This window comes from Triturus cristatus, chromosome 8 (assembly GCF_964204655.1).
Source record: "Triturus cristatus chromosome 8, aTriCri1.1, whole genome shotgun sequence".
NCBI lineage: Eukaryota > Metazoa > Chordata > Amphibia > Caudata > Salamandridae > Triturus > Triturus cristatus.
Genome location: NC_140591.1, coordinates 695,693,967 through 695,721,297, shown reverse-complemented (window position 1 = coordinate 695,721,297; position 27,331 = coordinate 695,693,967). Strand labels below are relative to the sequence as shown.

Sequence of the window (27,331 nt, the reverse complement as noted above, 5' to 3'; positions counted from 1 at the left end):
CCTATTTTGAGGGGATGAACATCCCCTCTGCTACAAGAACTACTACAGTATAATTCTGATGCAAAAGAGGGCACAAACATAGCAAACAAAAGAAAATTTTAAGAAGTTAAAGAAAAAACATGTACCTTTAGTTAATCTGACCGAAAACACCATCCTAAAATAGCATGTACTATCATACAGCTGCTAATATAGTAAACCCTGCAACAGCCACATTGAAACCAGAAACCAACCTATGGCATTATGTCCTACAGAGAAATTTTTGGGAGGACACAAAGCCAACCTTCATTTAGGAGACATTCTAACCTAACTCTTATCACTATATAATTATGTTTACCATTAAGCCCTTATTGAAGGACATGCATGTTTTGCATGGGGAACTAGATTAAGAGTTTGGACGTCTGATGGGACAAATGCTGACCTATAGGACTACCACGAGGACACTATGGGGGAAAGAGACACTTAGATGCTCAAAGTTGTGCATTTATTGTACATTAGGAGGAAGGGCAATAGGAGTGGGACCTTGATGTTACAGGGGCCTTACAAGCTGCAATAGCATCAGCCTGCTCAATCTCAGAAACAAGCGGGTAGCTGAAATAAGGAGGTGTTGGATTCTGAATAGAGCAAAGTACTGGCATATGCAAGCGAACTGTCACAAAATGCAAGCTTCAGTTTTATGCAGTTAAACTTTCTTCATAGGACTGATTTGACCCTCATAAGAATAGTTAAAATATACCGCTCAGGAGTCAGATGTAGGGCTGACAAGATGGGCTTCACACAAAGTATGGGAATGTGATGTACTTGAAAGAAACTGACAACCAACGTGGAGGATCTGGAAGAAGTTATTAGCCGCACGACTGCAAAAGGAATAGACAGTTGTATACTGGAAATATATCCCAGGTCGAAGGCAGAGAAAGTTGGCACAAAATGTATAGAACTGGCTTTGGTAATAGCCAAAAGATATCTGGCGATCTCAAGTGTCACACTGCTCCCTCAAGTCAGTGCCTCCCAAATTTTAGATTTGCAACCCAATTTTTAGAGCAAGAAACTTCACCCCTCACCTAACATTAATGTACATCAAGTGTAGGAAACTGGCTTAGTATATACTATACCAAAGTAAGGTATAGTGTGTACAGACTTAAGGTGGTGTAACGGAATAAGGCGCTCCTACAAAATTAAACAGATGTTTGTTAAGACTGATAATACTGCGGTGCCATCAAACAATGGGAAAAATAACCAATTTCCCAAGAGAAAGACAAATAAATCACAGATTATGCTGATGCACACGCTCCATGTCCATATACAGTATACAAGTTCCTGAGATAGCACAAAATTCAATTGGGCTCCTGATCTTTTAGTCTTCTTTTATTTCCAAATTCTTCCATTCCCAACGCATTTCGTCGCTACGGTAATCAACAGTGCGACTTCCTTAGGGCTTAAACTTCAATTAGGTCATGTATCTAACGTATTCGTGTATGAATTCCAACTATAATGTGACTCTACGTTTGCTGTAGGAACAGGTCCACAAATTGCGATAGTCGCTCTGTCGGTCCCCCTATTCCCGATACAATAGGCCTCCCGGGTGGAAATGGGAGGGCCTTGTGAATTTTAGGTAATGTGTATAAGCAAGGATACCGTGGGCGGTTAACGGTTAAATACAAGAATTAATCTAAGACTGTTTTCATGCCATTTTTTCAAAAGATCATTAATCTTTATTACGGGAGAAAACATGGGATTATATGCTATTCTCTCATAGCAATGCAAATTATTCAACTGGGGATGTATTTCTTGATCATAGTCTGTCCTATTCATAACAACCATGTTGCCTCCTTTTTCTGCTTTTCTGATTATCAAATCAGAATTATCCATCAATGTTTTCAATGCCTTGTGCTCACAACTGGTCAAATTATCCTTAGAGTTCTCAAAGGGTTGTCTTGATCTGTCTATAGACTTACCTAAATCTCTGGTAACCAAAGTATGAACAATCTCAATATTGTTATCACTCACTAAGTTAGGAGACCAACGAGATTTTGCTTTTAAACCACTAGATATTGAAAGATCAGGTCTAATGTCTAAATCCTCCAAAACCCTAATTGTGACTGGATCTTCTTCAAGTTCCGTAATTGAAAGTAATTAGCGATGTGTTACTAGAGCTCATAGGGGTTGGATCAAGAGGTGGTTTACTTTTGTCCGTGGTAATCATATTTGAGAAAAAAAAAGACTCACTATTATAGTCCACCTCATCTCTTTAATTTACGTGCTTTTTTGCTTAATATCATTTTGATGATTTTGTAGTACTCCCTTAAGAATATCATAATTTTTCGCTGTGACGTCTGTCGCGAACAAAAGTAAACCACCTCTTGATCCAACCCCTATGAGCTCTAGTAACACATCGCCAAGTACGATATCTACAAGTGGGAGCGACGCAGAGGGTGGTGCTGGAGCTCTGATTAGACAACTACCCCCTTTGAGGAGCTCTTCTTTCCTACAAGAAGTGAATCGTATAAAAAGAGGGAACAGGGAACAGGTCATGAGAACAGGCAGCATAAGAAAATCAGGAGGGGGAAGAGAAGTGGCAACAGAAGGGAGCAGGGATGAAAACCCGCTCTTGGGACAAGAAGCAGTAGATACACAGAAAGGGAATGATGCAGATGTCGTTAAATTTATCTGCTTATGAGCTCACGGAGATGATTACACTCTTGAAGAAAGGTTTGGGATTCTGTCCTAGGTCTAAAGGAAATTTATGTGATACCAAAATTGATTTATTCAGATTTATTAGAAGTTTAAAATTGAAAAAATACTTTGCTTTGAATCCTAAACCAAATAAAAGGATTTCGAGTTTAACCAGTAACTCAGTGTCTAATGTACCAACTATTGAGGATATTCGAGATACAGTAACATTAATTTCAATTACGGAACTTGAAGAAGATCCAGTCACAATTAGTAGGGTTTTGGAGGATTTAGACATTAGACCCGATCTTTCAATATCTAGTGGTTTAAAAGCAAAATCTCGCTGGTCTCCTAACTTAGTGAGCGGTAACAATATGAATATGCTACTTACCAGTATGCATCTGTTCTTGGCATGTAGGGCTGCTGACATTCATATCTGTGCATAGATCGCCGCCTAGTGTTGGGTCCGGATGTTTGCACGTTGTTGTCCTGGAAGAGTCTTCGAAGTATCCTGGGATAGGTGACTCCTCCCCTGGACTACAGTGCGCATGGGCATCCTCTCCATCCTCAGATTGTTTCTCGCCATTGTGGCAGTGATGGAGTAGATACAGAAAGTGATGACCATGCTTACAGTAATTCTGAGAGCTGCAGCTGTTACAGGCGCCGGGGAGGAGGGAGGGCGATATGAAGGTCAGCAGCCCTACATGCCAAGAACAGATGCATACTGGTAAGTAGCATATTCAGTTCGAGGCATGTAGGGCTGCTGACATTCATATCTGTGCATAGATCGCCGCCTAGTGTTGGGTCCGGATGTTTGCACGTTGTTGTCCTGGAAGAGTCTTCGAAGTATCCTGGGATAGGTGACTCCTCCCCTGGACTACAGTGCGCATGGGCATCCTCTCCATCCTCAGATTGTTTCTCGCCATTGTGGCAGTGATGGAGTAGATACAGAAAGTGATGACCATGCTTACAGTAATTCTGAGAGCTGCAGCTGTTACAGGCGCCGGGGAGGAGGGAGGGCGATATGAAGGTCAGCAGCCCTACATGCCAAGAACAGATGCATACTGGTAAGTAGCATATTCAGTTCGAGGCATGTGGGCTGCTGAATTCATATCTGTGCATAGAATACATAGCAGTACCTCCTATTAGTGGCGGCTACCAGTGCCAGCTGCAGCGGTCTGAAAAAGAGTTTTGAGAACAGCCTGTCCTACAGCTGCCTGCTGTTTTGATTGCACATCCACACAATAGTGTTTGGTAAAGGTGTGTGTAGTGGACCAGGTGGCTGCTCTACATATATCATGCAAAGGGATGTTTCCTAGGAAAGCCATGGAGGCCCCTAACTTACGTGTTGAGTGGGCTCGTGGTGGAATCGTTAATGTGCGTTTAGCCTTTTGATAGCAAATTTGAATACATTTAACGATCCATCTGGCTATACCTGCTTTGGAGATAGCGTTACCTTTGTGGTGTGGGGCAAAAGCAACGAAAAGTTGTTTTGTCTTCCTAAAGATCTTAGTCCTGTCGATATAGTACATGAGGGCTCTCTTCACATCTAGTGTATGGAGTGCTCTTTCTGCGACAGTCTGTGGGTTTTGGAAGAAAACAGGCAGTTCAATAGTTTGGTTCATGTGGAACTGCGATATGACCTTGGGCATGAATTTGGGGTTGGTACGTGGTACGACCCTGTTGGCGTGAACCTGTATAAATGGCTCTTGAACGGTTAGTGCCTGGAGTTCACTAACACTTCTTAAAGAAGTGATTGCTACTAGGAAAGCTACTTTCCAGGTAAGGAATTGAATCTCGCATGAGTGTAGAGGTTCAAAGGGTGGACCCATCAGGCGTGTGAGGACCAAGTTGAGGTTCCACATTGGAGCCGGTGGGTGGCTTGGAGGAATTACTCGTTTGAGTCCTTCCAAGAATGCTTTGATGGCAGGCACTTTGAATAAAGAGAGGTGCTGCCTGGTCTGTAGATAGGCTGATATTGCGGTCAAATGGACACGTATAGAGGTGTACGCCAGATTGCATCGGTATAGGTGTAAGAGGTAACAAATTATGTTTTGGATGGATGCGTCTAGCGGGTTAATGTCATTATTATTGCAGTAAATGACGAACCTTTTCCATTTGGCTGCATAGCAAGCTCTGGTAGTGGGTCTTCTAGCTTCCTTAATGATGTCCATACAGTCAGGTGGCAGGTTTAGGTAGCCAAACTCTAGGACTTCAGGAGCCAGATCGCCAGGTTCAGCTGTTGCGGATCTGGGTGCTGAATCTCTCCATGGTTCTGCGTCAAATGCGCGGGTTTGATCCGTAGCCTTTGATGCGGCACCACGGAAAGTTCGAGAAAAGTGGTGTACCATGGCTGGCGTGCCCACGTTGGAGCAACCAGGACGAGTGTCAGGGAGTGTTGTCTGAGTTTGCGAGCCACCAGCGGTATCAACGGCGCTGGGGGAAAAGCGTACGCAAATCTGCCGGACCAGTTCATCCATATCGCATTGCCCTGCGATTGTGGGTGTGGGAACCTGGCGGCAAAGCTTTGGCATTTTGCATTTTCGCTTGTGGCGAATAGGTCTATCTCTGGATGACCCCATTGCTGGAAGTACGGTTGGAGTACTGATGGGTGTAACTCCCACTCGTGCATCTGGTGGCTGTGTCTGCTGAGCAGATCCGCCATCTGGTTGTCTTTGCCGGGGAGGTGTTCTGCCATGAGGAACATGTTCCTCTGAATGGCCCACTTCCACATGCTCTGAGCCAGATGAGACAACTGTGGAGAGTGTGTTCCTCCCTGCTTCTGTATGTAGTACATGGCGGTCATGTTGTCCGTCCGGATCAACACGACTTTGTTGCACAAGTGTACTTTGAATGCTTTCATTGCCAGGAAGATTGCCATCAATTCCAAGAGGTTGATGTGCATCTTTTGTTGTGTTGTCCACAGTCCCTGCACTGTGTAGTTGAGTACATGAGCTCCCCATCCCTGGAGAGACGCGTCCGCTGTCAGTATTTGTGGAACAGGCTCTTGGAACGGTCGGCCCTTGAAAAGGTTTTGTGGATTCCACTAATGCAGAGAGTTGTATGCCCGACCGCTCACCAACACTAGGTCTTTCAACTGTCCTTGAGCCTGATTCCACTGACGTGCTAAGCACTCCTGAAGCGGGCGCATATGTAGTCTCGCGTGTGGGACAATGAAAATGCAGGAGGCCATCATGCCTATCAACTGCATGAACACTCGCGCGGGAAGGGAGTGTTGGGGTTTGAACTTGGAAATCAGCATTTGCATGCTGTTGATCCTCACTAAATTTGGCTGAGCTGTGGCCGCCAGAGTGTCTATAGTCGCACCTAGGTACTGTTGTACGTGTGCGGGTTGGAGATGGGATTTTGGGTAATTTAGTGAGAACCCCAGACTGTGAAGGAGGTGAATGGTGCGGGACATGTGGCTGGCACATTGCTGGGCTGACTTTGCTTGAACAAGCCAGTCGTCCAGGTAAGGGTAGACGTGTATGTGCTGCCTCCGTAGATGTGCCGCCACAGTAGCTAGGCACTTTGTGAAAACTCTGGGTGCTGTCGTCACGCCGAAGGGAAGGACTTTGAATTGGTAGTGCTGCCCCTGAACGGTGAACCTGAGGTATTTTTTGTGTGAGGGGTGAATGGGTATGTGGAAATACGCATCTTTGAGGTCCAGTGTGGCCAGGAAGTCTCCCTGCTTGAGCAGCGGGAGGACTTGCTGTAAAGTGAGCATGTGAAAATGCTCGGAGAGAATGTAGCGGTTCAGGGGTCTGAGGTCTAGTATAGGTCTGAGTGACCCGTCCTTTCTCGGTATTAAAAAGTACAGGGAGTACACCCCCGTACCTTGCTCGTGGACGGGTACGACCTCTATTGCACCTTTTAGTAGCATACTTAGCATTTCCTGCTGTAAGAGCGTTAAGTGCTCTGAGGACATAGGACGGTGTTTTGGAGGTATTGTGGGTGGAGTGGAGGTTAATTCTAGGCAGTAAGGAGTAGTTTCTTTTCTGTAACTCCAGTTCTGTAGTAGGGGTATCTCTGTTATAGTCATAATCTAGTGAATAGTCCCGCCCATGTGCGCGGACCCCGGAGCAATAAAAAATAATCTCTAAAAGGTGAAAACTCATGCAGACCTGCATACACCTTTAAGAGAGAATTTAATTTAAAGACAGATAATGCAGCCTATACCCACAGGCTACACTGTCCAGTACTTCAACTAGAATTCCACCAAAATCCACAAACAGCACTGCCTGTCCAGTTTTTCTCCACATAGGAAAAAACCCTGCCTCTACCAGCAAAAGCCTCTGGAATGATAGAGAGGAAGGAGTGGACAGACAAGCCCCATAGGCTGCCATTATGTGGCTTGGAACAGGATACTGTGCCTTTAAGAAAACTTTCCAGTTTTCCAGAACTTTCCCCAGTATCCCAGAATGCCCAGCAGGTCCCATTTACTTTCAGTTCTTTTTGAAGGCGTAGCACGCCAGACCTGTAGCATTCTACATATGAATAAGTATCTCTCCACCGGGGAGGAGGGCGGGCGCTTATGACTATAACAGAGATACCCCTACTACAGAACTGGAGTTACAGAAAAGAAACTACTCCTTCTGTAGTAGGGGATCTCTGTGTATAGTCATAATCTAGTGAATAGAATGGCAAGCCCATACCCACACAACAAAAGCGGTGGAGAACACATAAGACACTACCACTACTGTGCGAACAAATTTCGCAGCGAAGCCTGCCCAACCTGAGCATCTGCCCTGGCATCCGTGTCCAGACAGTAATGCGCAGCAAAGGTATGGACCGACTTCCACGTGGCCGCCTTACAGATTTCCGCAATCGGAACATTACGCAGCAAAGCCGTCGTGGCAGCTTTGCCCCTGGTGGAATGAGCCTTAGGTTTACCCCCTAAGGTCTTATTAGCCTTTTGATAACACAACTGTATGCAGGACACAATCCACCGAGAGATGGACTGCTTAGAGGTCGCAAGACCAGTCCTGACTGAGCCATAATTAACAAACAATTGGTCAGACCTACGAATATCCTTGGTCTTATCCAGATAAAATTTCAACACCCTTCGGACATCCAGGGAATGGAGAGCCCTTTCCGCTGGTGAAGAGGGATTCTGAAAGAACGTAGGTAAAGTTATGGTCTGATTGACATGAAAGTCAGAGATAACCTTAGGAAGGAACGTAGGGAGAGTACGCATCACAACCTTAGCAGCATGAAACACAGTATAAGGTTCTTGACAACATAATGCCTGAAGTTCACTCACCCTGCGGGCCGATGTAATGGCCACTAGGAACGCCGCCTTCCAGGATAGGTGCTGCAATGAAGCCTTGTGAATAGGTTCAAAAGGCTCTCTCATCAGTCTGGACAGCACCACATTCAAGTCCCAAGAAGGCGAGGGAAGTCGGACAGGAGGGAACACCTTCTTCAAGCCTTCCAAAAAATCCTTGACCACAGGAATCTGAAAGAAGGACGTCTGTGAAGGGCACTTCCTGTAAGCAGTCAAAGCAGCCAGATGAACCTTAATGGAATGGAAATTAAGGCCAGACTGCGCCAGATGCAAAAGGTATGGAAGGATGACATCTTCCTTACATGTTGTCGGATCAAAGTTCTTGGACTTACACCAGATACAGAACCTCTTCCACTTGTAAGCATAGGATGTCCTAGTGGAAGGTCGCTTAGATTCCTTCAGAATGTCCATACAATCGTCTGGTAGATTCAGATGACCATATTGCACTATTTCAGGAGCCATGCCGCCAAACTCAAAGACGAGAGGTTGGGGTGCACCATCCGCCCCCCGAACTTCCTGAGAAGGTCCGGCCTGCACGGCAACCGCATGTGAGGAAGGAGAGACCGGTGAAGAAGGTCCGTGAACCACCACTGCCTGGGCCACTCCGGGGCGATCAGGATCATCCGCGCCCTGGACTGGGACAGGTTGATGAGCACCGCCGGAATCAGGGGAATGGGTGGAAAAGCGTACAGAAAGCTGTTCGACCAATCGATCCATAGCGCATTCCCCAGCGTCCCCCGCTGGTAGTACCTGGATGCGAAGTCTCGGCATTTGCTGTTTTCGGCGGTGGCGAACAGATCTACGTCTGGAGTCCCCCACCTTGCGAAGACTTCTCCTAGTACTTCGTCGTTTATGACCCATTCGTGGTTTTCCTGAATCAGCCTGCTCAAGGCGTCCGCCTGAGCATTCTGCACCCCTGGCAGATGCGTGGCCGTGATCGTCAGTCCTCGGGCCAGCAGCCAGCGCCAGATCGCCTGCGCCTCCTGCGACAGAGTGCGCGATCTCGACCCCCCCTGCTTGTTGAGGTAATACATCGTGGTTGTATTGTCCGTCTGTATCAGCAGCGAGTTGGTCTGGAAGGACGGAAGGAAAGCCTTCAGTGCCAAGAAGACAGCTCGGAGTTCCAGGAAATTGATGTGGTACGTCTATTCCAAAGGAGACCACTTCCCTTGAATCTGCAGGTCCCCGGAATGCGCACCCCAGCCCTGGAGAGAAGCATCCGTCACCACATTCGTCGTGGGAATGTCCTTGTGGAAGGGAACCCCCTTGAGGAGGTTTTCCGCCGAACACCACCACTTCAGAGACTGACGAGCATGTAGAGACAGTCGGATCTTGTCGTCCCAAGAGCCTGTCTTCTGATCCCACTGATCCTCCAAGCACTCCTGCAGTGGTCGCATCTGTAGACGTGCGTGCGGAGTGAGGAAGATACAGGAGGCCATCGATCCCAGTAGAGACGACACCTTCCTCACAGTCGTCGATGGAGCAGTCCTGAGGTCCTGAGCCTTCCGAAGGAGTGATAACCGTCTCTCCTCCGAAGGAGACACGCTTGCTGACCGCGTATCTATGGAGGCCCCCAGGTACTGTATGCACTGTACCGGAGATGGGACCGATTTGGACATGTTGACGTGTAACCCCAGCTTGTTCAAGAGCTCACACGTCCAACGGAAGTGTTCTGGCGCTTCCTCGAAGGATGACGCCTTGATCAGCCAATCGTCCAGATACGGGTAGACAAACACCTTGTTCCTCCGCAGGTGTGCCGCCACCACCGCCATGCACTTCGAAAAAGTCCTGGGAGCAGACTTTAGCCCGAATGGCAGTACTGTGTATTGATAGTGATTGGCGCCGACTTGGAATCGCAGGAACTTCCTGTGCTTCTGTGCTATGGGCACATGGAAGTACGCATCCTGTAGATCTATGGCACAGAGCCAGTCTCCCCGTTGCAGCTGAGGGTAAATCTGGTGCAACGATAGCATGCGAAACTTCTCTCTGCGAATCCACTTGTTTGCTTGTCGCAAATCCAGAATGGGCCTGAACTCGTTCTTGTCCTTCTTGCGAACGAGGAAGAACCGAGAGTACAGACCTCTTCCCCTTTGAGACAAAGGTACTTCTTCTACCGCCTTTTTTCTCAACAAGATGTCTGCCTCCGCCTGGAGCTCCCTCAGCTGGAAGCGAGAGCTGACCGGCGGAATCGCTGGAGGCGGGCTGATGAACCGAAGACTGTATCCATTGCAAACAATATTCAGCACCCACTTGTCCGGAGTAATTTTTTCTCCACTCTGCCGGAAAAAATCGAATGCTTCCCCCCACTGGAGTGGGTAACGGTTGAGGGGGAAGTAACAGCTCAGGGCCGAGACCCGGCCGGGCCCTTGTTTGTGGTAGTAGCCTGCTGGCCACCTCTACCCCTCTGGCGCTTCTGGAAGGGCTTGCGGAACTGCTGCTGTTGTGGCTGCTGCTGTCCTGAGCCCTGCCCACGCCCTCGGCCAGACGACCCGAACCTCCTCTGGAACGGTCGTTTCTTTTTCTCGGCCTTCTCTAACCCGACGGCCGTCAGGGTTTCCGCTTCAGCCTTCATGCGGGCCATTTCATCGTCCGCATGCTTCCCGAACAGGGTTTCCCCCGAGAAGGGCAGGTTGGCCACTCTCTGCTGCGCCTCCGGCTTGAGGGACGTCAGGCGCAACCAGGAATGGCGCCGCTGGTGGACGCCATGACAGTAGGCGTGGGCGGCCAATAGCGATATATCCGCTGCTGCGCTGATCGTTTGGTTAGAAACCAGCATGCCTTCGCGCACCGTCTCCAAGAAGTCCTCCTTCTTGTCTCGTGGCAGGAGGTCCGCATATTGCTGCAGGGATTCCCACAGGGCCCAGTCGTAACGGCCCAACAACGCCCCTGCACTCGCCGCCTTCATCGTGGTGGCGGCGGTACCACACACCTTCCTGCCCGCAGAGTCCAGCCAGCGGCTTTCCTTGTCCGGTGGCACCGTGGAGGCCGGGGCGGTCGCATGTTTTCTCGCCGCCGTCACGATAACCGAATCCGGTTTCGGGTCCCCTCTCAAGAATGACGGATCCGACTCCGGGGCCCTATATTTCTTCATGAGCCTGGACGGAGCGGCCTTCGCTGTTGCGGGAGTGAGGAACAGTTCCAAAGCTGGTTCCACCAGTCCAGGCACGAGAGGCAGGAGGGGGCGAGACAAGTGTCTTTTATGAAGCGTCTCAAATATCACGGACGTCGTGGGTGTTGGAACCGTCACCGTGATATTCAGCTTCGCAGCCCCTCGCAACAGCACCTCCTGGAACGAGACCAAGTCGTCCACCGGCGACACCCTAGTCCCCGGGGAGTCCGACAGCGTCGGGGAAAGGTCCCTGTCCGAGGAGCGCGACCTGGACCTATACCTTCTGCGGCGTCGTCTAGAGTCTGACGAGGATCGCCCTCGGCTCCGCGATCGTCGCCTCCTGTGAGAGCGGGAGCGCGACCTCTTCGGCTTAGGCCTGTCCGCCGGTCTCGCTGGTCCAGGCGACCGTGGGCGTCGTGGCTTCGGGGTCCCTTGCGGCGGAGTCGGGTACCGTGGAAGGGAAACCGACCTCGGGGGGACCGGCGGCGGCACCGCAGGAGTGCTTGGCAGCAACAGAGGCCGGGGTGGCGGAGACAGAGTCCGCGGCCGCGGAGGAGGCGGTGGAGACGGTGGTGGAGGAGGTGGCGGTGGTGGTGGAGGAGGAGGAGGCGACGGAGACCTCCGAGGCGGGGTATACACCACTGAGTACACCGATCCCGGCGACTCTCTCTTCCTCGACGGCGACGTGTGCCTCGACGGCGACGTGTGCCTCGACGGCGACGTGTGCCTCGACGGCGACGTGTGCCTCGACGGCGACGGCGACCTTCGCCTCGACGGCGATCTCCTGCTCTTCATCGACGGCGAGCTGCGATCCCTCGACGCCGAACGACGACGCCGGGTCTTCTCTCGACGTCGACCGCTGGACGCAGTCGAAGACGGCGTCGTCGCCGACGACGCCGATTTAGTCGACGGCGGCCTATTCAGGTCCCTCGACGGCGATAGTCGACGCCGTTTCTCCCCAGAGCCCTGGGGAGACGCCGAACAGACGGTGGTCATCCTCCTCGACGTCGCCGGGGAGCGGGAGCGCTTACTGGTCTTCCTGCCCCTGGGGAGCCCCCCAGAGGCCTCAGTATGGGCCAAATCAGGCCCTCCAGACCCACCTGGTGCCTTCAGTCTTCGCTCCTCCAGAGCTTGAAGCCTGCTCTTCATCCTGTCCCTCAGGGTTCTTGCTGAAAACGAGTGGCAGATGGTACAGCTTTCAGGCACGTGGGACTGGGGAAGGCAAGCTATGCACACCTCGTGTGGGTCAGTTTTAGCCTTCTTTCGACCACATTCCGGGCACTTGTCGAACAAGCCAGGCATGTTGACAGTACCAGCTACTAAACACAAGAAAAAGTGACAAAAATTGCCAAAATCTCAATGAAAAACCTTGAAAAAGGTAGAGCTCAATGCTCCAGGGTCCTGCTAGCAGGAGCCGGAAAAAAGAACTGAAAGTAAATGGGACCTGCTGGGCATTCTGGGATACTGGGGAAAGTTCTGGAAAACTGGAAAGTTTTCTTAAAGGCACACTATCCTGTTCCAAGCCACATAATGGCAGCCTATGGGGCTTGTCTGTCCACTCCTTCCTCTCTATCATTCCAGAGGCTTTTGCTGGTAGAGGCAGGGTTTTTTCCTATGTGGAGAAAAACTGGACAGGCAGTGCTGTTTGTGGATTTTGGTGGAATTCTAGTTGAAGTACTGGACAGTGTAGCCTGTGGGTATAGGCTGCATTATCTGTCTTTAAATTAAATTCTCTCTTAAAGGTGTATGCAGGTCTGCATGAGTTTTCACCTTTTAGAGATTATTTTTTATTGCTCCGGGGTCCGCGCACATGGGCGGGACTATTCACTAGATTATGACTATAACAGAGATCCCCTACTACAGAACCGTGTTTGACAATATCTTTGACCCACCTGTCCGTGGTGATGGAGTTCCACGTGGACAGGAACCTTTGTAGCCTTCCCCCGACAGGTGTTATGTGGTCGGGAGGAAGGGAGAGGGCGTCACTGTTTGTTCTTGGGGGAGGACCTGGTGTTGCCGTATCCGCGTCCTCTGCCCTTTGTGCTTGAGCCACGATAACCATCGCGGGTGTTCTTATCGTAGGAGCTTTGTGTGTTACCCTTGTTGTAGGTCTGCTGTGACCCCTGTCCTCTACCTGTTCCTCTATTTCCGGGGCAACGAAAGGAGCCGCTCCGAAAGGACTGCGTTTGGAGAGCCCCCATGGACTTTGCAGTGTCTGTGTCCTTTATTTTCTCTAGGGTGGTGTCAACCTCTGGCCCGAATAAGTAGTCGGGGTTGACAGGCTGGTTGAGGATGTTATTTTGTACCTCAGGTTTGAATCCGGAGATTCGCAACCAGGCGTGTCGTCGCAACATGACGCTAGTGTTTATGGCTCTGGCAGCTGTATCCGCGGCATCCAGTGCACACTTAATGGATGCGTTTGTGAGGAGTTGTCCCTCCCTGATGAGGATCTCTGCTCCTTCTTTGAATTGGTCAGGGAGATGTTGGAGTAATTGTTCTAATGTGTCGTAGTGTGCTCGATCGTAGCGAGCAAGGAGCGCCTGAGTATTGGCAATGCGCCATATGTTAGCTGCCTGGGCCGCAACCCGTTTGCCGGAGGTCTCTAACACCTTGGACTCTTTGTCCGGGGGAGGAGCGTCACCTGTTTGCGAGTGTGCCCGTTTGCGAGCATTCGCCACTACTATGGAATCCAGAGGTAACTGGCCTCTAATGTAGGTAGGATCCCCAGGCGCCGACCTGTATTTCTTGTCGATCCTGGGGTTTATTACTCTTGCCCTGGTGGGTTCCTTGAAGATGTCCTTTGCTGGTTTGAGGACACCCTTCAACATGGGTAGAGTTTTTATATTTCTTTCTGAGGATGCGAAAGTATCCATGAGAAAGTCGTCCTCGACGGTGTCAGAGTGGAGTTGCATATCATGATTGGCCGCAGCACGTTCAATGAGGGCGTTGAATGCGGCAGTGTCCTCTGTGGGAGACGTTTTTGCTCCATAGAGTTGCGGGTCCTGTGTATCCATAGGTGCACCCGGGTCTACAGGGTCATCCCAAGCCTGGTCAGGGTCCTGTTGCCCTTGAGGGTCCATCTCTCCGGGGTAGGGGACGTGGTCACCCATGTAGTCCTCCAAAACGTCTGTTTCGGAGTGTGTGGGAGAGAAGGACTGTGGATCTTGGTAAGAGGAATGGAGTGGTTCGTAAAGAACTGGTTCCGAAGCCACTGGCTGCTTTTTCTTAAGCGGGATCCGGTAGGAGTCCAAAGCTGGCTCGGAAGTTATTCTCCTCTTGTGGAGCATCATCCTGCCGGTGTCGGCGTCGATGATGTGTGATGGAGACGTCTCTGCAGGAGAGCGTTCGGCAGGCGTGATCGTGGTGTGGGTGACCCGTGTTCTGATGTGGAACAGTTTTGGGGCCGTGGATGGCGGCAGGCCAAAAGTGATGTTGGCTGGTGCCGAAGAGGCTGGTGGAGCTTTTATCGGCTCGGAGCCTGGCGTGTCCTGGAGGACTGCTTTGTGTTTGATGCATTGCGCAGCAACGGGCCGCACCTGGAGCGCCATCGATACCTTTGCGCCGACCGGTTCTGTAGAGGCGGGCGTGGACTTCTTCGGCGCCAGTGGGTCATCGAGTCGAGGAGCAGTAGTGGCCGTCGACGTAGTTGATGAGGGTGCCTTTGGTGGTGCTGTCGAAGCGGTGTGAGACACAGCAGGCAGTTTGACCTTTGGGGTCGGTGCCGATTGTTTCGGTGCCGGGAGCCGAGTAGGTTTGGTGGCACCGAAGGTCTTTTTCCGTGCGTCGGCGCCGACGTCGGCTGCTGCAAGCTCGGCACCGAAGTCTCGTTTGGTGCGGTCGGTGCCGACGGGTTTTGCTGGCGTCGAAGGTGTGGTGGGCCTCGATCCGACCAGCGTTACTTTTGGTTCCGGTTTCTGGGGAACCAATACAGCTTTCGGTTTCGGTTTGGAAGAAGGGAAACCAGCCGTTTTGTGTAGTAATGGCTGCCGCTGAATGTCCGAGGCCGGGCCAGCGGGCGGGGCCGAAGAACTGCGGGATAGGTCTTGGGTAAGGCCCGAAGGCGATCCCTCGACCGGAGCCATAGACTGGTGCACTGGGATATCCTCAGTCTGTACGGGTAGGCCTTGCTCGTCACCGGAGCTACTCTCTTCGGCCCCTAAGGCCTCATTGTAGTCTCCTACCTCCGTGTCGGCTTCATCTCTGTGAAAGAGTCGCTCTTCGACGCCTTCCGATCCGGAGTCGTGTTCGGAAGCGGGGCTGGAGGGTAGGTTCTCCACGTCTTCGACATCTTCGTCCTTGGCGCTGAAGATGTTGGCCGGGGCCGGCGCCGCTTGCTGCGCTTCGAGTCTCGCTGCTCGTCGATTCCGGAGGGTCTTCTTGGATCGGAATCGTGCACAGGCCATACATGTAGACTCGTCGTGATCCGGTGAAAGGCATTTGTTGCACACCGGGTGGACGTCGACATGGGGATATTTCGCATTGCATACAGGACACCGCTTGAATGGTGTCCTCGATTCCATCGTCGATGACGGGTCGATGGTCGGGAAAGATGCGAAAAAGTTGGTTCTGGAAGTTAGTAAACTAACAAAGATACTATCGATACCGATCGGGAACAGTACCGACGCGAACTAAAAGCCTTTTGGCCTGGAAAAACTTTTTCCTAACTTGAGTCAAAATAAGCACATCCGAACCAAATGGCGGAAAAAAACAATCTGAGGATGGAGAGGATGCCCATGCGCACTGTAGTCCAGGGGAGGAGTCACCTATCCCAGGATACTTCGAAGACTCTTCCAGGACAACAACGTGCAAACATCCGGACCCAACACTAGGCGGCGATCTTTGCACAGATATGAATTCAGAAGCCCACATGCCTCGAACTTGAGATTTTTCATACTTTGGTTACCAGAGATTTAAATAAGTCTATAGACAGATTAAGACAACCCTTTGAGAACTCTAAAGATAATTTGACCAGTCGTGAGCGCAAGGCATTGAAAACATTGATGGATAATTCCAATTTGATCATCAGAAAAGCAGATAAAGGAGGCAACATGGTTGTTATGAATAGGACAGACTATGATCAAGAAATATATTCCCATTTGAATAATTTGCATTGATATGAGAGAATAGCATATAATCCCATGTTTTCTCTCGTAACAAAGATTAATGGTCTTTTGAAAAAATGGCATGAAAACAGTCTTAGATGATGAATTCTTGTATTTAACTGTTAACTGCCCACGGTACCCTTGCTTATACACATTACCTAAAATCCACAAGGCCCTCCCATTTCCACCAAGGAGGCATATTGTATCAGGAATAGGGGGACCGACAGAGCGACTATCACAATTTATGGACTTGTTCCTACAACAAACGTGGAGTCACATAGTTGGAATTCATACACGAATACGGGAGATACATGACCTAATTGAAGATTAAGCCCCGAGGAAGTCGCACGGTTGATTACCATAGCGACAAAACGCGTTGGGAATGGAAGATTTCAGAAATAAAAGACTAAAAGATCAGGAGCTCAATTGAATTTTGTGCTATCTCAGGAACTTGTATACAGTATATGGACATTGAGCGTATGCATCCGCATAATCTGATTTATAGTGTGTACAGAGTCCGGTGGATCCCCAAAGGTAGGCAGAGGTAACAGTAGATAATACCTAACTCTCTATTTGTGGTAGTGTGGGCTAGCAGTAAGGCTGTATCAGAGGGCAGTACTAAGCATTTATTGTACACACTTAGGCAACAAATGATTTCACACACTTAAGACTGTACTTAGACCAATTTGTTTGTATAAAATATTAATGAGTTATATTTTATTTCTAGAACCAAGCTAGGCCTGGTGCAGGTAAGTGAAATACTTCACAAAAATACAGTTGTATGTACTTGTTTTGTATACAGATAGGTCAATTATTTAGAAACTGTTGAGATTACCCTTCAGTTACTTTTCAGGTACTGAATGATTATTTTTTAGATTACTTTTCAGTTTACTTTTCATACTCAGAGTGATATGCCTAGATTTCACACCAGGACATTTCCTAGATAAAAGTTAAGTAAAGCAGTTTCTCAAAAAAGTTCCTTAGGTTCCGCCATACTTGGAAGTTTTTCAGAGGACGACAGTCAATGCAATCCTATGGAGGAATAGGGCTATCGTTTTGCAGGTAAGTAAACTGTCTTGAGGGTGGAGTTTCTGGCGTTAGGACAAGGGTTCCCCCAGGTTCAAGCATGCACTCTCAAAGCACCCTCAGTGGCACTAGGGCGGCTGGGTGCAGAGTGCTGATGCCCAGTGTTATCCAATAATGGATTGGGAGCCTCCGGTTGGTGGCTGCTCACAAGCATGCCACAAGGTTGAAGGAGCTAAGCTCCGGCTATAGATTGGTTCAAGTTAGCACCCAACGTACACCCACAGCGGCACTAGGGCAGACGGGTGCAGGGTGCTGTTTTGGCATCGGGTGCCCTGTTACTTTCAATGGGGATTCTCCGGTTTGAACAAACACTTCAGACTCTGGCATGAAGATCTTCTAGGGTGCGACCACGGGTTGGAGAGGTAAGTTGGGATGGCTGGGATGCTGGGACAGGATCAGTTGTGCCACCCATGCCCCTGGGGCATGCGGGGCAGGGGTGAATTTTGGCGTCAGATTCTTACTGGCTCTGGTCAAGGTGATCCTCCAGAAAGGGGCTGCAGGCATAGTCTGAAGACTATAGACAGGTCAGGGATCACTAGATCCCAGGGCAGAATCGCCAGGGAGACCACCTCGTGGTGTTGGGCATCTCAAACTTGGGCCATGGGCGTCTGGTGATGAGTGGTGTGGACTTGCGGAGTCTGTTGGTGAGCAAGTTCGGTACTCACAAGAGAAAGTCTGGTTGGGGAAGGCAGGGAAAGTCCTTCAGGTTCTAGGGGGCTACTGGCTGCAGCACACCCCGGAATTTCGCTGGAGCAGGTCGAGGTCGGGATAGGCCAGTAGGGATGGGGCCAAATCAGTTGGTGTCATCTTCCTTCAGCACGGCTCTTAGGTCCTTCTCGTTTCTTATGGTCTGAGGAGGCAAGGTTCAGGGTCGCCCCAGAATACTACATTTAGGGGCGTTTCAGGTAGGGACCAATGGGTCCCTTCCTTGGGGTGGGTGCACCCCCTATTTTGGCATCCCCCAGTGGGAGGGGGGCATAAGCCCAACTCTGGCTGGGTCCCACCATCTTCAAGATGGCAGGGATTGAGTTGTGCTTCGCCTCGCCTCCCCCCTCTGAAGTGGGGTTAGCAAATGTGGGCACACCTCTCCTATCTTAGTTTTCCTGGCGATTCTTTCGCCCAAAGTGGAGGTCAGAGCAGGTGGGGGCCAGTTGCTGGGAGCAGCAAAAGGCCTGGGTCAGCTTACAAAGGAGGCAAGCCTATGAACCTTCCCCTTAGTGGACCCTGCCCATCCTGGGGGAAGAGGCTTGACACCTCAACCTAGGGGGTGCTTTTAGAACCCTGAGAGCACCAGGTTCTCGACCCAGGGGTCCAGAAACATGTCTAGTGGTGGCAGTTGGCGTGCAGCCACTCAGCCAGGACACTTGAGTCGAGTCATTTTTCAGGGGTCATCTCTAAAATGCCCTTGGAGTACATTTTTACATAACATTCCACACTGGCAGTGTGGGTTTAATGTGCTGATCAGTTTGATATCAAACATCCCAGTTTTCAGTAAAGTCTTTATGGAGCTGTGGAGTTTGTAATGGCAAACTTCCAGATCATATACTCTTTATGGCTGTACTGCACTTACAATGCCCAAGAATAGACTTAAGCACTGTAGGGTACAGGGCTCATGCCACTGTACCCTCATCAATGGTATAGTGACCCTGCTAGAGGGGTGGCTTACCTATACCAGAGGCAGTGGCTGTAGGCATGGCACACAGGGATGTGTGCCATGTAGACTTAACTTTTCTCTGCACTAAAACACACAGCAGAGCGTGAGTGAGCGCGTGTGAGCATGTGTTAGGGTACAGGGCCTCTAAGGGTGGCACAATATGTGCTGCACCCCTTAGAGGCCTTCCCTGGTCACAGGGCTCTTGGTGCTCATGGTACCTTTTACAAGGTACTTACATGTGGGCCAGTAAAGTGCCAATTTGGGAGTACAAAGTACAGTTTTAGGGAAAAAACATAGGCCCTGGGTACCTGGTTGGCAGGAACCCAGGGCACACTCCAAGTGCATCAACATTAGGAAAAAAGTGTGGGGGGACGATGCAAAAAAAAAAAAAAGGGGGGTACTTTCCTACATGAAGTGGAGCAATATTTCAACATAACAATAGCTTTGTAAATGTCCCAACCTGGACCACTCCCTTCGATATCAAACTGTGGCAAAGATACTGATCTTCCCATATAAGTGGCAGATGGTAAACTGTACTACAGTCTGCAGCTGAAAGTTGAGTGCAGAGCTGTGGCATTCCTTCATTAAAATAACAAGACTTCTGAAAAATCTTGATACCAGTGATTTTAGCAAATTTGAGAAACCCTTTCCTGGAGTAGAGTATGGGGTAAGGTCTCAACCATTTGTGTTTTAAACGAAGCCCAAAGTGAATTTTAAATACATTTCATATGCTGTGCATACATCCACCATCTAGTGTTGGGCTCAGATGATTACAAATTGTTTTTATTCCAAGAAGTTTACTTCGAGTCACGAGGCTGTGTGACTCCTCTTGGTAAAACTGCGCATGGTCATCGACTCCATTGCCAGATTGTTTTTCCGCAGCTAGGTGAGAATGAAGTTGTAGAATCAGTAATGTGATGTCCACGCGAGTAATGTGATGTACAATATGTAAACTGCAGCCTACACAGTTTGTTGAGGAGGGAGGCGCATTTGAATCTACAACACTACATGCCAAGAACAGATACTAACAGTGTAAGAAACATTCTGTTTGAGGCATGTGTGCTGTAGATACACATGCGGGGCATAGACTGTAAAGCAGTCTCACCCTAAGTAGTGGTTAACCCATGGGGGTTGCAGTCATTTGAAAATGTTTAGTACAGCTTGGCCAACATTTTCATGTTTACGGGAAAATACATCCACACAATGTTTTGTAAAATGTGTGTGGAGTAGACCATGTTGCTGCTTTGCAAATATGAGCAATTCGAATGTTCACAAAAAATTTCATAAAAGCTCCTATTTTGCAAGTAGAGTGAGCTTTAGGAGGAACAGGTAGAAACATTTTAGCTTTAGCATAACAAGTTTGGATACATTTCACTATCCATCTAAAAATTCCAAATTTGGAAATGGCATTTCTTATATGTAGAAGCGTGAAATCAATAATTACTTTAGTCCTGTCAATATAATACAATAAAGCTCTTTCAACATCTAAAGTATGTAAAGTGCTTTCTGCAACTGAGTCAGGTTGTGTAAAGAAGACAGGTAATTCTATGGATTAATATCAAAATTAGAAACATCCTTTGGAAGTTTGGGTTTGTTCTAAGCATTAGTGTGTATGAAGCTGGAAGAACGGCTCTAAGGTTAATTCCTAAATCTCACTGACCCTTCTAAGTGAAGTGATAGCAATTAAAAAGGCAACCTTCAAAGACAAGTTTAGAAATTGGCAACAGTGCAATGGCTCAAATGGAGGCCCCCACAAGTCTTGCTAGTACAATGCTCTAAAGTTCCATGCTGGTGCAAGTGTAAGCTTTGGAGGTAGGATTGTCTTAAATCCTTCCATAAAAGCTTTAATAAACGTATTTTAAATAAGGACACATGCTGTCTATTCTGCAAATATGCAGCAATAGCTGCCAAGTGTAATTGTATTAAAGTATAAGCTAACCCTGTGATCTGCAAATGCGATAAGTATTGTCTGTGCTTGTGCATTTAGGGGTTTAACTTGTTGCTGGCAGTATAGAACTAATATTTTCCATTTAGCTGCATAACATTATCTTCCATACATTGCTGTGGTAAATTTAGGTACCCAAATTAAGACTTCAGGAGCCATTTCACAAGATTCATCTCCTTGTGATTGGGGTATCTTCGTATACCTTGCTCTGTGTGAGAAGGTCCAAGTTGAGGTGAAGCTTCTCATGTGCGACTAGGGAGAGCTCCAATAGTGTTGAAAACCATGGTTGGCAAGCCCATGTGATTGTAGGTCGGATTGTAGGGAAATACTCTGCATGCCTTCACCACGCATTCCCCCCACCCCCAGTTTTCCTTTTACAACGTGTATGTTTTTACAACATATGCCATTACCCCGCATTGTTTGTGTATATAAAACAATGTATTTTTGGGGGGGAAACACTCCACACCCCCCCTAAATTACCTTAAATGCGTGGTAAAGACATACATGTAAAAACATACACGTTGTAAAAACATGTGTGCTTAAAAATGCAAGGTAAAGTCACATGTGTGAGAAAGTGCCATCTTTCTTGCATGGTATGCCCCCACTTTTTGCGGAATTGCTGAATGTACTTTGACTGAGTGTGCCCTGGACTCCTGCCAATCAGGTGCCCAGGGCCTATGTTCCTTCCCTAAAACCCAAATTGGCAAGCCCTGGCCACATGTCAGCCCCTGGTAAATGGTACCCTAGGTACCCAGGGCCTTGTGACCAGGAAATGCCTCTAAGGGCTGCAGCACTTATTATGCCACCCTTAGAGGCCCTGTACCCTAACACAAACACATTGCCATTGCAGGCTGGGTGTCTCGGTACAAGACAAAACAAAGTTGACATGGCACACATCCGTGTGCCACGCCCACAACCTACACTGCCCTGGCATACATCAGCCACCCCTCTAGCTGGGTGCCCTATGCCAGTGGTGTGGGCACAGGAGCATGAGCCATGTGCCCCTACAGTACCCTGGTCCATTCCTGGGCACTGTAAGTGCAGTGCTGCCATTTAAGAATATATGGTACTGGGAGGTTGCCAACACTAACTCCACAGCACCATAATGGCAACACTGAAGACTTTGATACCAAACGTCTCAGGACATTAAACCTGCACTGATGCCAGTGTGGGATTTAATGTACAAAGCACTACAGAGGGCATCTCCAAGATGCCCCCTGAAACCTAACTTCCAATCCACGTCTTGTCTGAGAGGCTGCCACACAGCAGACATGTTGCTGGACCCCTGGGTAGAGTCCCCCCGCTCTTCTGGGCCTGCAACAATGCACATCCTGGGCGAGGTGCTAGGTCTCTGCATGCCGCATTTGTGAGCTTCTCCAGGCAACTTGCTGTACTCCGCAACTGGCCCCCACCAGCTCGGACCCCCACTCTGGCGAGAAGACTGGCGGGTAACCCCAAGGAAGTAAAGGGGTGTGCCAGCCTCTGCCAACCCCACCCCTCAGGTGCGGGAGGCGAGGTGAATCACATCTCCGGGCTCTCGCCCTCTTGAAGATGGGAAGCCCTACCCAATCAGGATTAGGCTACTGCCCCCCTCCCACAGGAGAGTGGCAGGATAGGGGTGTACCCACCCCAAGGAAGGGACCCATTGGTCCCCGCCCTTTACCTACCTGTAACACCCCTAAATTCAGTATTTAGGGGCTCCCTGAACCTTCCTTCCTCAGGTCCTGAATCCAAAACAATCATGAAGATCAAGAAACACGAAGACCTGCCATGCAGCTGCTAACAAGAGGAAGACACAAACTGATTTGGCCCCAGCCCTACCGACCTGTCGACCCTCGAACCTGCTCCTGCTAAACCCCAGCGTCTCCAGTGGTCAGCAACCTCAAAAACCCCAGAGGACCAGCCTGTCTTGTGACTCTAAAGAAACTAGGACTCCAACGAGCAGTGGTCCTGCTCAACAACAAGCAACAACCCCCGGCACCAGCCAGGAACCGCGAACCCTGCGCACACTGCACCCACCAAGCCTGGCCTGTGCCTGAGTGGACAAACACCAAGAGGACGTCCCCCCAGCGACAGTGACCCAGAACCCGGCACTCAAGGACCCACCTCGACGCTCCTGAAAATGCCTGCAGTCTCAGAACCAGGGACCCCTCCAAACACGCCCAGCTGAGGGTAAGATTTCCCGACGTCAAAAGACACCCCTGCACCCGGTGCCCTCCCTGTGCCGACTTCTGGGTGCCTACCTATCCTCCGACAATCCCAACTTACCTCTCGAAGTAGTGGTCGCACCTGAACAATCTTCGTCCCAGAGCTTGCAGCCTTTGTTCGTCACTGAGCTTCTCCATTGAAATCCATTGAATGCCCGACGGCTCAAAAGCACCCTGTCCCCAGCGTGCCCCTGGGAGTGCAACCTCTATCCTAACCTACTTCCCCACTTGACTTGAGCAAGTGACCAAGAGCCCAGCTCCCACAGCCGCGTGGCCTGCTTACCAGCAGCCACCAACCAAAGGCCCCCTGCCCACCATAGGATAACATTGGGCCTAACTCTCTCTGCACCCGGCTGCCCATGTGCCGCTGAGGGTGTAACTGTACCTACCAGACCCTGGGAGACCCAAGTCTATGCCCAGAACCTTAACTCTGCCAGTCGAGTACTTACCCAAAAGCCGATAACTCACTTTTCTTCCAACATTGACTGGTTCCTCTTGGAATTTCTTCTAAGTGTGGAGTTTCTAAACTTAAATATTCACCTAAAATCAACCGAGTAACGAAAACAGAAATACTCACCTGCTATCAGGAGAGATCCCAGTGCTGGATCTTGGTGGCCAGCACTGACCCGGAAAAGTAATTACAACCGTACTTACCTATAACTTGATTTTTCTCCATAGGTTAACATTGCCTGGTTTTTGTCGATTTTTGAAACTTACAAATATTTGCTAAAAATCGCCTGTATAACAAAAACGCATTCTTTTAACTGTTTACAGGAGATGCAGCAGTGCTGGATCCAGGATCCAACACGGAGTAAGAAAAAGTAACGATAATCCTACTTACCTGCTAAGTGAATTTCCTCCCATAGGAGAACATTGGTGATTCTATGTGAAAAAGTTTGTCAACTTTTAAAATACAATAATATTCCTTAAAAATCACAACTGTAACAAAAACGTTTTTACTCAACTGTTTACAGGAGATGTCCCAGGACTTAATCTAGGATCCAGTCCTGTGGTAAGAAAAGTAATCCAAAAAGTAATCTATTGCATTTAACTAGAAATTCCCATTGAGCTCAATGTTATATTGTGTTTCCTACTGCAACAATTAACTATTGCATTCAAAAGTCTATTGCCTATTGAAAAGTATTTAACTAAATCATCTCATTCTGAGAAAATATATTTTGATACCTATTGTTGGTTCTAAAATAAAACCATATATGTTTATATACAAACCATTGGCCTAGAGTTCAGTTCTAGAGTGTGAGACACCATTTGCTGACAGTGTGTACAACAAATGCTTTACACTGTCCTCTGATACTGCCTTACTGCTCGAACAAGCTACCACTTTAGAGAGTAAGGTTATATCTAACTTTGACCTCTATCAGCCTCTGGGGGACTGTGCACACTGTACCTGTTTGGGAGCAGTATATACAGAGCCACTTTCATACAGTGACATCCCACAGGCACGAAAGTTCACCCTGCAGCTCGCTAGCATTCAGCTGACACCAACCAGCAGAGCACAATCAGGGAGAGGCCATCTAGGGTACCATACTGCTCCTTCACCACTTTAAGGAATCGTAACCTAGTGTTTAGTTGCAAAACAGGCTGCTCAATCTACTGCACAAGAAAACTTCCTACCTCACCCTCGCCAGATGTGAAGGGGTCATGATTGACCCGCAGACATCGCTTGCTTGAAAAACAAGGGTTGGGGAACAGGTATTTGCCTCTTGAATGTTGAGCACTGTTTAAAGTCCGATATCAGAGACTTGCTTAGGTGTGAAAGCAAGTTCAGAATTGAAAGACGCGCACCAATATGCAAGGAACCAAAGAAGAGCTGTTGAAGCTTCAAATATTTACATCTGGGGAGCACATAAAAGTGGAAGAGACCTCGCCAGTGAATGTTAACTCCTTTATGGGCCTGGAAAATTTCCAGTGGTTCTGCTTCCATAGCTGCAGATTGCATTATAGCTGCACCTAGTCAGTTGGTGGGTGCTACTGCAAAAAACCTAGGAAATATTGTTCCCAGCCAGACATACTACCCACATATACAATTTAACATTAATTGGTGTGGCCTACCTTTAAAATAAAACTATTTTTGTGCATCATAGTCTAGGGTGTTCTGCAACACACACCTACATACGTTTGTGAATATAAAGGATTCCATGATGGAGAAATAAAAGCACTGATGCAAAATTGGTGAGTGCTTCACAAAATAAAAGCGATCACTCACTAAACCAGCATTATGAAAAGGCAGTGCAACTTACCTTGTCTTTGCCAACAGCAAGACCAATGAGGCTGATGCATTCAATCGTCTTCCCTCTCAAAAGTCTGAGCTCTTTTTGAACAGCATTTTCAACAATATGTTTAAGGGAAGGCATAAACAGGTCGTAGTATGGGACAAACTTCTCCTCTGCTGTATCAGCAACCGAGGCAATTGAAGTAACAACCTGTTCAAGCACTAACTTTGTTCCTTTTTGTATCAACTGGAAAAAAAAAAAACACAGAAGAGCATCAGTCAAGTAGGCTTTATAGTGTTGATTTCGGTGTTAAACGTTTCTGTGACACAGCCAAGCGCGAAGGAACCACTGTGAAACCTAGGCTTACAATAATAAAGACAACAGGCTTGGCAAGAAACAGGTCTATTTATTGAAGCAGGAGGCATTGCAGTGGTCAGGCAGCACATAAGTTAACTGCAGCACAGGAAACCGTGCTAATTTTCAATATGGCCTAGTAAAGGTATAGACCAGTGTCAGCCATGGCACAGGCTCCCAGCAGAACCCAGACAATAGTGGCACGTACCATTTCTAAAATCCTAGTCGGTAAGGGCAACGATGCACACATCCTCTCTATATGAAGAAAATCATCCAAGATTGCTAGAAGGGTTATCTTTTTTAACTGGCTTTGAAGTACCATTTTTCAGGCAATGTAGGGAGACAGGTTTGTCTTTCTACCACCTAGACTATTAGCAACAGGTTTTTTTAAACTGCTTGTTTAAATGTAAGGGTTATAGTACAGCCACGCTATTTCAGGTTGACCAGAGGACAGTCAATTGCAAAGAGTGCAGAATATAAATTAGACCCATCAATGGAATCACAAATAGTCTGAGCAGAAATTGGACAGCTAAGGATGCTACGAGACAGAAACCGAAGCCCAACTTACCTCCTGTAACTTAACCACCATGATAGAGTGAAGGTGATTTACAAGATTATCTAGATATGGAACAAGCAGAGTCTTTGGACAGTCCTCCGTGAAGTTGATGAGCGCAGCAGCTGCATGTGCCTGAACACGAGGGTTGGCTTGGTCTTCCATAGTCTGCAGAATGGCTACAATTACCTGAAACATCGCAATACAAGAATTACTAAAAAGATTATAGTATGTTTTTCATAGAATTTCAGCACAATGCAGGGTCCAAGTCATTGCTTCAAGAATGAAATATGATACACCGGTCCCTGCTCATGGTTTCTGTTATACTTAGTTGGAACTTAGTCTGACTCCACAAGGAGTGCTCCAAGATTGCACGTGTTTCAACAGATCTACGGGTTGAAAAAGCACCAAAACTGCAACCCAACGTAGTAGTGGGTGGCAGGTTACCCACTGTACCAGGCAATGGGGCAACTGGAGGTGTACGAGACCAAGCTAGTAGCAGGGGCACAGGCCTCAATGGTCCTGGAGTGTTTCAGACTAACATTGTGTGCCTGGTGCCCTCTGATGCTACAGTAGGGTTTTCACAATGTGACGAGATAGTTGCTGGATGTCTTTATCCACAGTCGATGTGACAACCCAAAAGCTTTTAGTTACCCATGTCCCTGCCCCAAAACTATCTGCCAAATAGGCTAAGAGGGAGGTAGAAAACACCATCATGACCTTGTGAAACCAGTACCTTCTACACTGAATCCTGCCATACCCGCAGCTTCAATTTCCTGTCTTATTCTGGCCATAAAAACCAAGGAAACAAAACCGTCTAACATAACTTGATAAACTGTATTTGCACACCCTGCAGACTGGATAATGTTTACAAGTTCGCATTCTGCTTGGATGTAGTAGTTTAGCACTAAATCCAAAAGCTAAAATACCAAGCCGCTCCCTTTGGTGAGTTACCACTCTAGGTTGTGAGGATGAGCAAACAAGGCTTACGTTAGGAGGTGGAAGGGGTTAAAAGATGGACACAGCTGGATACTCTTCAAACACTTCGATGTTTCCTGTCGCTACTACAACTACGAAGAGAAATAACACTTATTTACAGGTTTGTGGATAGAATAGGTTGAATTAAAAAATAT

At 48.4% G+C, this 27,331-nt stretch overlaps 1 protein-coding gene across 1 annotated transcript in view; it reads right to left on the bottom strand.

Annotated features, from left to right (window-relative positions):
* Positions 1–27,331, bottom strand: part of IPO5 (importin 5) — a 614,356-nt gene that overhangs the window by 342,002 nt on the left and 245,023 nt on the right. The window contains exons 13-14 of the mRNA XM_085622105.1: positions 26,214–26,387; positions 25,319–25,537 (exon numbers count right to left, since the gene is read on the bottom strand). Coding sequence (XP_085478231.1) covers positions 25,319–25,537; positions 26,214–26,387 — 393 coding nt within the window. The remainder of the gene's footprint in view (positions 1–25,318; positions 25,538–26,213; positions 26,388–27,331) is intronic.